Here is an 11917-nt window from a genome sequence, read left to right as displayed (position 1 = left end):
TAGAGTTGAGATCAAGTTTAACAAATAATAAATAAGTATTTACTGTCTTAAAAAAATAAACTTTAAGTCTAGCTTTGTATAAAACTCACTTTTAAAATAAAATTTAAACATATTGATATTTAAGTATGAGTTTTTGAATTTAAGATGGGAGAAGGTAGTAGCTAGAGTGGTAGAAAAGTTAAAGGTTTACGTGGAGAGTTAATGATCACAACATGTTTGTGAAAATGCAAAAAGAAGGTTATAAATCTAAACACGTGGTTTCTGTTGGAGTCAGAAGTGCAGTTATTCTGCAGCACACATTGCCTTCAAACCCCGGCAATTTGGTGAAACACTCCTTTAAATGTTGATCTACTCTGATTTACTGCATCTCCTCCTTCCTTCACGTGTGCTCGATGCTGCTTAATTAATATGCTGCAACTTCCCTCACTAACAACTTCTGTCTTCAAAATTTCTAACAACACTTTATTGACTTAAATAGATTTGAAAAAGAATGATTCAATAAATTTAAAAAAATTTAAAAATAAATTTTTATTATTATTTATTTAAGTAGATTTAAAAATAATAAATTAACAAGATTTTTTTAATCGAATTTTATATGAAAAATGGAATAAAAAACAAAAAATAGAACATTATCAAATTCATGATAAAAATACACTTAAAAAGCAAATTATATCTATTATAAAAAAGTGTAAATAAATATATAAAAATAAAATATTAAATCACTAAAATTCTTTATAAATAAAAGCCAAATTACCCATGCACAATGATTTCTAAAACAAAATTACTTATTTCACATGATTTGGAGTTCCTAAAATAATTATTCTTCCCAAACTGAGAGAGAAATTATGGAAACGTGTTTATGACAGAAAATAAATGGCAAATAATAAAAAAGTTGCATAATGAAAGTGGTACCAGTTTTATGTGTATTTAAAGATTAGCACTTATTCCTACTCATCTAAACCCTAATTAATCAATAAAACTACAAATTTGTAATTTTTTGTACCAAAAAGTTTTGAATACTCATAATGGATACTATAGTATCCATTTTCCATGATTTAGAAAAAGTTCATATTCATCTTTTCACAGAGATAGTAAATATAATTTTAATCTCCGATGAATACGTATAAAATTACATGAAATAACTAAGAAAATTTAATTATTACATGCTCACACCTAAAATAAAATATTATATATATATATATAAGTGAAAAAATAAATATTATTTATATACCATTACCATTATATTGTAACACATTTTTTCTTAATTAAGATATTAATAAGAAAAACAAATTTTAAAAAATTATTATTTAATCCTTCAAACATAACATTAAAAATATCAAAAACAACACAAGAAAGACATTTATACATGATATTAAAGATAAAATATAATTTTAAGTCATTTAAATATAAGTCATATTTAAACAATATTATAAATATATTCATCTAGCATAGTTATTCTTAAATGGTTGCTTTTTGTGTATTTTTTTGACTTGACAATTTTCAAAATGACATTAAGGAACCAAATTATTCAGGACAAGAATCTTAATGGACTATAGGTTTAGCATTTTTTGCTGTGGAAAAAAAAAATCTGATTTTGTCTTTTCCATAAGAAACATTAAATTTGCATTTACTGCAAATTAAGCATACTGCTTGGCTGTAACAATGCTGATGGTCTGTCTGTATACAATAATTATAGTTAATGAGTTCACATCTGACCAAATTTGTTACTTATTCAAAGTTTGAATAATCTGTTACCTAGTTCTATTTATTATCAATGTTTGGTTACTTATTCAAAGTTTGACTAGTCAGTTACTTAGTGCAATCATTTTTAATCTGTTAATAAATTAGAAGTCATTGTTGGTATCATTTTGATGCTAATTATTATAAAACTAAATAAACTAATTATATATATATATATATATATATATATATATATATATATATATATATGCAGTTTGCATAGTCAGTGACAAGCCATTTTGCTAACTCACTATACCATATAAAATCCAGCTTCATCTGCTAAAATTAAAGATTATAATCCAAGTTTTTATTTTGCTAAATCTTTGAAGAGCTTTTGGTACTGAACAAGCTTCATCTGCTGAAATTACAGAATCTAATCCAAGTTTAGATGTTGCTAAGATCTTTGAAGAGCTTTTGGTACCGAACAGGTTTCATCTGCTAAAACTAAAGATTCTATAATCCAAGTTTAGATGTTGCTGAAATCTTTGAAAAGCTTTTGGTACTGAGCAAACTCAAGCATTCAGAACAAGTGTATATAATTTGCTTTCAGAATAAACAAATTAAAAAAATGTAAACTGGACATGATTTATTTAATTCAACAGTAAATTACATTGCAATATGGGTTGGCGGAAGATTAGAGTTCTGGCATCAACAACCAGATTACACACGACAGAAGGATCATTATATGGATTATTGCTCATAACATGACCCTGGACCCACAGGTGCCCTTCTAGCATAAAAATTCTTCACAGGAGCAGCTGGAACCCCTCGTTTATTCAACAGACATCTGAAGTTTTGCAACCGAGGCAATGCAGTTATGGTAACATTTTTTGAGGAAGAATCTCTCTGACTCCATAAGCGTTCTGTGGTAAACAAGGAGTAATTAGTTTTGCATAATCAAGTTCAGCAGCCAGCATTTTCCAATCAAAAGGAAACTTGATACAGGAAGAGGCACCTCTATAGAAAATCGGATGAATAATCAAATATATAAAATGCACTTCATATGGCTTGAGTATGTTACCTTTACACACACACACAGAGACAGAAGAGAGGCATAATTTTCATTTTATAGAAGAGGGACACTGAAATCTCTACTACCTACTCTCTGGAACAAAATCAGTTATTATATCAGGAAATGACAGTAGGATGCTCATTACCTGATACATTTTCCTTAGAACCACTACTAGGTTGGAAGACATATATGAAAGAGTTAGTAATAATACTATAAGTACACTACAAGAATGTTAGCATCAGCAAGATTTGCCAACCTGCAGCTGCAGCAGCTCGAGGCCATATTGTTTGCTGAACATCGGATGTATCAACTGTCTCGGCCCACATGCAAACTTCTCCTCCAATTACAAGCTCTTGTTCAGAAGCTTTTTGTATTCCTTCTAGTGGCTCAGCAGTATAGACCTCATCCCAAGGTACATCCAGATGGTCAAGATACCAGACACCCTGGTTACTGTAAATGCACCTGAAACCTTTTGCAACAACCTTTGGACAAACACCAGGGCCCAACCTACAGAATCACTTGAAATAATTTATTCTGAAACTGAGACATTGGAGGTTCGTCCTACAGTAAAGTTGCTTACACAGATGGAAACTCACCAGTTGTGCACAATGGTTTTTGGATGGAGCTTTGATGGAAACGTATTGAAGGTTTCCTCCCTGTAATTGCACAAAAAAATGTATCTATATTTTGAGAACATTTAATAAACAGAATAATTGCGTAGTGATTAGCTAACCTATACCGTTCCATGCATATGCAAACCAGTGTCGGCTTTTGAATTTTGAAATATTGATGATTTCAACAGAAAGAAAGGATTAGGATAGAAAGGTGATACTAGGGTGAAATAGCTGCTAAGGACAAATTAAGGGTACAAATCAGCTTTTTTTGAGTTATAATAATACCATACATACATACATACATACATACATACATATATATATATATATATATATATATATATATAGATCATACCAATTCACTGGACTCCAATTTTTTGAAACGGCAATCTCTTGAGCCTTCAGTACAAAATATTGATAGGCATCTCTAGCGGTCATGTTGTGATTCTGAAGCCTGCAGTCAGAGTAAATGATCAAAATACAGAATATAAATGTAAAATCTAAAAGAAGTGCCTTTACATTGACAATTGACAACCATCACAATGCTCAGTACCAAAAATGGTGTGAGAAGACGGGAAAAAGGAACAAAAGTTTGAGTAGCAAATTTCTTATGAATGATCTGGTTAAAAAAGTAATACTAAACTGTTCCCCAGTCAATTGTTGGCTCATGACATGTAAGAGACTCTGAGACTAATAGTTCTAGAGGTCTTTTGTCGCTGGCTCCATTCTTGATCCTTGTAATAAAAAGTTGAATTTCAACACAAGGCAATTGGGCTTACGCATTTGTACATACTCCAAACCCAGAGGGTGTGTTGAAGACATAATGTAAAATTATTCATGTATCTCCAACTAAAAATCAAACTTTTGGGAATTGGGATTATAGGTTTATGACATCTTCATAGCAAATAATCCAAACATTTCAGTTCATTGCAAAAAATGACAAATGAAGTCACTCATATGGCGACAGAAATCGGGCCAAGATTAACAACTATAACAGAGACAGTAATTCAGTCGACAAGATTATGAATGAAATAATTTTTGCAAGGCACATTATTTGCCAAATCCTTTATATATAAGAAGTTTTTAGTTGAGTTGAAAAATTGTACATAAATGGCTAAACAAAAAAGTCATCAAGAAATGTAAATAAACGAGTTTAACAAGTTAATGCTGATACCATTCTTTTATATGAGGGGTACTACGCCAGCAATCTGTCAAATAAAACATAATTTTTCATCAATTAGCATTGTTGATACAAACATTTTTCAACATTTCAAAAATAATTTAAATTCTACTTTTATTATACTTTTATGGTATAAAAAAATAAATGTTACAAAGCCGAGCTCATGACCACTTCTGAATAGACAAAAATACCATATTAAGGAGCATGAGGCCTTTTCAAACTTGGATGATAAATAAACTAACAGAAATTATGGACTGCTAGAGGCCCTCTCGCAATATGAATCCCAACCCCCCTCAAGGTTTGTAAATATTGGAAGAAATAAGTGCATGAAAACAATTCTGAGGAAACTTCTCTTTCATGGCTTTCTAAGACCAAAAAAAAAAAACACTATTAATTCCAAGAGATGTTTCAGGTCTTGTAACCCTCATAATATCTAAACTTAGATTACTTTATCCATAGGTAACTTTAGCACAAATCAAATCATAACAATCACAAGTTTGCAAAGAAGCACCAATCCATACTATCAGTTTTTTTTAAATTATTATTGAAGATAGTAATGCAGGACCCTTAAAATGTAGATTTCAAACAAGGAGGAAAGTTGGTGGTAAGTGTATCCAACAGCCTCATTTAACCATTTGATAGGTTTGGTATTGTATATAGGAGAAGGAAGAAACTAGACAGTTAATACAGTTATAATTTTATAACGATAACAGACATTCTATAAAGTCTGTTTAGGTGCTAGGAAGGGGTCTGGTCTGTTTTTCGTTGAGAGTTTGGAAGGGCTAAGGAGAGTGAGGTCTCTTGAACACCTCATTGGTGTCTGTTGTATAACAATTGTTGTTCTGGTTTCTAAATCCCTGTCGCATTGGTAAGGGATTAGAGTTCAATTGTAATAAAAGTGTTCTTTCTGTATATCAGTTCTATCACCATTGCACTCCATTCTCACTAGCATTTATCATTTCAGTAATTAACTTGAAGTTGTACTAATGATAAAAAACCATTTCCTTCATTTATAAGCATTTAGCTTTTAGTTCAATTGATTATTTGGAAAGTTGCAATAAAGAAACCACTTAGACTGACCAGTATTAACTTCATCACCACCCAAGTGAAATAGCTCAAATGGGAAAATCGTTCTAATATCTGCAAAATTCATAAAGAGAGAAGGATTGTTATTTTTATGTGTAGAGACTTGTGAGATAGGAGCATAATACAGAAACACTAGACACAGTTGATAACATAGACAGAAGATGAACAAAATTACTAAACACAATTCAGAGTACAAGGTATGAGTGGGGAGATATGGGAAGATGTTCGGAAGAGATGGTTTTAACAAACCGCATAATACTAGTAATACAGCAAGATGAATCAAGGATAAGATTAAGTGGCAGAAGAAAAAAGAATAAATACCCATGAGTGGACGGATACGTGTTTTAATAATGCTCAAACAAACAATAAAAGAAAAATGAAGAAAACATAAAGAGACAGGCAATATATTGTTTCCCACTTCCACAAGACTAGATTAAACTTTTGAAATTAAAGAGGGTGCTACATAAAAATAAAAATAAAAAGTAAAAAAACAGACAAATTGGAAAAAGAAAACTAAACTTGTAATTTCAAGAGAATCTGCAAGGAAAAAATCTTAATTATAGCTATGATAGTATGACACTCTGGTGAAGACCTACGCAACTCTTCTGAATCACCGTACCTAGCAGCATCAGAGTAAATACAACAAAAACAGCAATAATAGCTAAGTCTTATCCCTCTAGGTGGGGTAGGCTATATCCATCATACAACGCCATTAAACATGGTTAAAAACAAAAGCTTTGGACTAATTTTCTTTTTACTAGTAAAGGATACGCAACAAAGTAATAAGAGTTGAATTTTGTGAAAACATGTAGGTGTGATATCAATAATAATAACTATTTTTATTATTTATTTACTTCACAGTCAAAATATCTATGCACGTAAAAAGTTAAGAAAAAAAAGAAATAATCTTAGTATTTTATTAAATATAGATGTCTAACATTGTATCCAGAAAATATTATAAATCAGATAATATTGCAAACAGTGCATTATCGTTGTTGTATAGTCATACATTTTTATCCATGATTGGTAATTTGGTATCATGAATCCCTTATTTCGACCCTTAAAATCAGCAAACAACAATTTTAGTATCCTTCTTCACTCTCAAATTAAACAATAGTACCTCGAAGTTGTTTCAAATAATGCATTTTGACAAGTGCATTTACAAGGTAACAATTCAAAAACCCAACACCGTCAGGTCAAAATAGAAGATGAAAATTATCAAAGACTTTTAAAATAAATGAGGAAAGATATACTTAATTGAATATTAAATGGTGTCTCTAATAGACTCTAAGCATGCTACATAACTAGCATTATTGACATATTCAAGTTGTATGTGGTATAATCTTCTCAATATAGTGCTTATCATGATTTCAAGAAGACAAAATGATGTTCAATAGGGGTAAAAGTTTATATATTTAAGAAAAAAAATCCCAAGAACTGAACAAGTATGGGGCTTAAGGTTTCATAGGAGCTTAACCTGTCAGAATACCAGAAATGACATCAAAAGTAAAATTCTTTGAAACATCAAGTGGCTCCCTACAGCTAGGTGATGGCCAAAGATCAGGATATCCTGCACCCCTATATGAAATAAAAAGAACTGTGTTATGCATGCTACTTGCCAGCAAAAAATAGAAATGTTAAATTGCTGGAGTAACAATTGAAGTCACACGACTAATTGATTAAATTTCAACTTCACAAAAAATAATGAATAAGAATCCAGCTAATAACCAGATGAAGCAAATATGAAATAGAAAAAAAAAATAGCAATGGCTTGCTAAAATAAACAAAAAATAAATAAATAGCCAGTGTCAATCCTAGCATGTGTCAGTCATTGGAGCAACAGAGTTTAGTGCCTACCTATATTCAACACCAAACTTACTTCAATGGAGGCACTCGACCCAATGGAATTACTGGTTGCAAGCTAAAATAAACCTTTTTGTGCCCAAATCTTTCTTAAAAGAAATACAAGTGACAAATTTTGAGAAGTAAAATAAATTCCTTGGGTCTTCACGTGCGAAAGTAACAAAGCCAATTATTATAATACTATCAGGTCATACTTAACAAAGAAAAACGACTAAGGCATGTTTTTTACCATGATTCTGCATGACCAGGGACATCCACTTCCGCCATCACATTTATACCTGCAATCAATCATACAAATATTCAATAAAAGCATGCAGATTCACTTTTATTTTTATAGTTGTATTTTGCATAAGAAGATGAAAGAGCAAAAAGTAAAAGAAAACCATAAAAAATCAACATAAAGATGTTATGTAGCCGGAACTTTGGAAGAGGAATTTGAAGATACCTCACCTCTCATTTTGGCGAAGCTTTATATCAACGTACCATGTAAAAGAAAAGAAAACACAACATTTATCAATGTTAATTAAGAAACCAAACTCAGATGGTAACCGGAAGCTAACAATTCAATGAAAGGAAAGGCATTACACATATCTATTGACAAGGCCATTATAATATTATTTTGGGATTTTAGTCACATATTTCCCCACCCCCATGATAGCCTTTCTTGTCCCCTCTGCTCATTTAAAAATTAAATTCTACAATAAACTATTTCCAGTTCAAAATTGCTTGTCCTGGAAAAGTGACATGCTTAAAATTGAAAGATTGTGTTAGCAAAATTACTTACAACTGGACAGTTTGAGCAAAAGATGATTCTATCAAAGGTTAGACAGATAATTTACTTCAACGTGCTCATTCTTTGGTAATTTTTCATTCCCCAGGAAAATTGCGACTAAAACAGGAAGATTATAAAAACAACAATTAATTTGGAAAAAGTCTTACTTGACAATTTCATATGCATCTTCAACTGTGTAACGTTCCCACCGAGTATATGAACCTTTCCACAAGTCTGGATATGTAGGTACCTCCAGCGGAAATGACTCCTCATCTATGATGTGCCAATGTAGAACATTCTAAGCAGCATAAATTTTTGTATTCAGCATTACATGAAAAGAAAAACAGCAAGGAAGAAAATTGATAAAGCATATAACATATATCTTACAAGTTTAGCATAGGACATAGATTCAATAATCTGCTTAATTACAATAATTGGTAAATAGTGCCTTGATGTATCTGCAAAAAAACATGTATCATTGTCCGCTGGTCATAGTATAAAACTGCTAGCAGAATAAAAATTTTCTATTTGAAAACTTGAGTCTCACCCAACAAAAGCCCACGATATGCAAATCTAGGTTTATCTTGGATGGACCAAGGTGCCTTGTATATTTTTACTTTTTTAGTTGTATAATCGAAAGAACACAACTGGCTGAATGTCTGGTGCACCATGCAAAGCCAACAATAGTTCAGTTTTCATTTTCACAGTAAAAAAATAGATAAACTGAGACTTTGAGCAATTTACTACATGCATGCCAACGTATATACAGGTTAGAGGGGTTTATGTTTCCACAATACCAAGATCAACAATGTAAAGGTATACGAAAAAAAATACATTCTAGAAAATTGATTAAATCTTATCTCATATACAAGGACACGGCAGACTATAGATTTGCCAACCCTATGGAGAAAAACATATCTAAATATGAAAATGGAAATATATGTTAGAAATCATCTTAAAAAGAGCATGTCACAACAGGTATATCTGGTATCTACAACTCCAGACTCCAGTAACCAGATGTCAAATCAAGCCAATAAGTGCTAAACAAGGACTAACTGGTCTCTATTCATCAACCTTCACCTCCTTACCATCTCTTCCCACCACCACTACTCCACTTCAAGCCGCCAAATAAAGTAAAAAGAAAATGGAAGAATAAAAACAGTTTGAGCTCATTCACAAGCAAACTCTTTACATGCCTCTAATCCCCGCAATGCACCATAAACAGTATTTGCCTGCAATGACAAAATCACAAAATAGGGTGATTAACTAACAAATGGCATAATTTGCTTTGTTTTTTTGAGTCCAGATACAATAATCCAACCACAACTCTGTCTCAATCTTTTTTTTTTTTTTTACTTTTAAGTCAATATGTTTTTCTTTCCTTTTACAAAACAAAAAGCTTTGATGAGTTTGGGCAGTACACAAGAAATGTGTCATACTGTAATCATAGAAAGAAACAAAAGAGCTTGCTTGAATTGTTTCCAGTACGGGAAAGTAGGAAGGTCCCTCAAAAAGGAAAAAAAAAAGATGGAAAGAGAAAAACTAAAGCTGAAAACCAACTTCAATTCAACTTTTCGCACTGAGAAAATAAACGAAACATACTTCAGAGTCATCCAACTTTTTTCAGACAGAATTTTCCAAAGGTACTTAAACTATAAACTAAGCATTACATTGACTGGATGAACAAAGAACCAAGAAGTTGTATTGTAACAAACAAGCAATTCCAATTCCAAATTCCAAAAAAAAAACGAAACAAATTAGAATCAAATATCCAAATCCAACAATGGAGCTCACCTCAATTGTAACTTGGGAAGAATCCTTGGCTTTGGGAATCAGCAGGGTATAGCTTTCATCCACTCCAAATTGAAGCTGCAAAGAGAAAAACAGAACAGAATAGTCATCACCCAGTTGAAGTTCCCACGTTGACTAACCAAGCAATTATCAACCCTCACTGCATGAACTTAAGTTATCCCAATCAAAAAATTCCAAACCACGGCACCAACCTCCTCGTTTTCTGAATGGACGGTGATGTTCAATGTGTCAACATCGTATGCCGAAACAGACGACACCAACCGCTCCCTCAGCTTTCTTATAAAACTAAACCCCGATCCCAATCCAGTGTGCTTGAATACGATCCCTCTGTACCGATCAAACCCCGCTCTCAGAACGACGGAGCCGCCACCGTTTCCGGCGACGGTGAGCTTGAGTGCAGGATCAACATCAAGAGCCTCGTTGCCAGAAGTGTACTCTGCCGGAAGTGGCCATAGGTAAGTGGGGGTTTCATCGGATTGCTCCGAAGTAATGTCAAGTGGGGTCCCTCGCCGCACAGAAACTGAACTGACTGAAACAGCGAAGGAAATGAAGAAAAGAATGAGAAGAGGAGAAGAAGAAGAAACAAACATGGTGAAGTGAAGCTGAGTGATTGAGAAAGAGGAATTTCTATTTATTTGGAGAATCTATGTTTGACATCGGTCGATAAACAAGAGTGTCGCAAGTTACAACCTTTTTCCCTGTTCTTTACGATTTTCTTTTTCTTTACTGCAGGGTTTTACCATCTTCTTCATTCAAAGGCAAGAAAAACATCTGTATGTGTGTAGAACAAACATATTTTCATTAAGGTATTTTTTGTCAGATTAAGTTTTACATAAAATCGAGGTAAAATATAATTTAAATATTTTATTTTTCAGTTTTCGAGATGTATTTTAAAAATAAAATCATAATGAACAAAATTCCAAAATAAATTATACCATTGATCTTAATAATGTCGTTTAAAATCATTGATCTTAATTATTTCATTTAATTGATTTGAGATCCAAACATTAAAAACGTGAAAAGATAAATAAAACATAAATATAGAAAACAAAGATATTTATTCCAAAATTCAAATGAAAAGGGAAGTCATGTCTCTTTTTAACTATTATGCTCACCGAATATAATAAATTGTATGATGACATATTTTTAATAAAGATAAAATATATTATATTAATTTTGTGTTTCCCTAACATAATAAGCTGTGCCTTGCGTACATATTAAATTTAGGGTTAAATATGTTTTTAGTTGCTAAACTATTGGCCGTTTCTGGTTTTCGTTCCTCGTAAGGTATAATTTGGTCTTCATTCTTTACGAAACGTTCGTTTTAGTCCTCGAAATTTTGGTTTTAGTCCTCATTTGTTGCTAAATGAGGACCAAATTTTTAAACAGTTTAGTTTTCGAGGACTAAAACGAACGTTTCGAAAAGAATGAGGACCAAATTGTACTTTATTTTGAAATAGGGACGAAAACCAGAAACAACCAATAGTTTAGAAACTAAAAACATATTTAACCCTTAAATTTATTATGTCACTTCTCGATATAATAAATTCTACTATGTCATATAAATCAAACTTTTATTTCTGTAAAGTTTAGAATAATCATAATAAGTTGCTTACTATGTTACCTTCTAAACTAACCTACATATATAATAAGTCTTTTAATTGTTTGGGTTCATTTTTCCAAAACCCCTTTTAGATGGTTTTGGTGGGTATGAAATGTCATAGTTATCATTTATCACATGATTATATTAAAGAAAAACGTATTCATTCTAAAATTTGTAATTAATTTTGAACGGACGAATATGGTAAAATGAATTTAGATGTATTTGATAAAAAACA

General features: G+C 31.7%; 1 protein-coding gene across 1 annotated transcript; it reads right to left on the bottom strand.

Annotated features, from left to right (window-relative positions):
- Positions 1-2300: 2300 nt before the first annotated feature.
- Positions 2301-10734, bottom strand: HEXO1 (beta-hexosaminidase 1). The gene is made up of 15 exons (XM_088112452.1): positions 10271-10734; positions 10062-10136; positions 9464-9499; positions 8815-8926; positions 8655-8725; positions 8435-8565; positions 7946-7962; positions 7725-7773; positions 7110-7210; positions 5627-5686; positions 4541-4574; positions 3722-3820; positions 3349-3408; positions 3009-3259; positions 2301-2603 (listed from the first exon to the last, which is right to left on the bottom strand). The coding sequence occupies exons 1-15, from the start codon at positions 10667-10669 to the stop codon at positions 2431-2433; spliced, it is 1668 nt and encodes a 555-aa protein (XP_087968578.1). The 5' UTR covers positions 10670-10734; the 3' UTR covers positions 2301-2430.
- Between the last annotated feature and the right edge of the window lie 1183 nt (positions 10735-11917).

The sequence above is a fragment of the Vigna umbellata genome, chromosome 4, assembly GCF_029865625.1.
Source record: "Vigna umbellata cultivar VRB3 chromosome 4, Vumbellata_1.0, whole genome shotgun sequence".
NCBI classification, from domain to species: Eukaryota; Viridiplantae; Streptophyta; class Magnoliopsida; order Fabales; family Fabaceae; genus Vigna; species Vigna umbellata.
Note: the sequence above shows the minus strand (reverse complement) of the source record. Positions and strands in the feature narration are given on the sequence as shown.

Coding starts and splice junctions, on each gene's coding strand:
- HEXO1 (XM_088112452.1), bottom strand. CDS start 10,669: ATGTTTGTTTCTTCTTCTTCTCCTCTTCTCATTCTTTTCTTCATTTCC. Junction 5,687..7,109: donor CATTTCTGGTATTCTGACAG/GTTAAGCTCCTA, acceptor TGAATTTTGCAG/ATATTAGAACGATTTTCCCA. Junction 3,260..3,348: donor AAAACCATTGTGCACAACTG/GTGAGTTTCCAT, acceptor GTGATTCTGTAG/GTTGGGCCCTGGTGTTTGTC.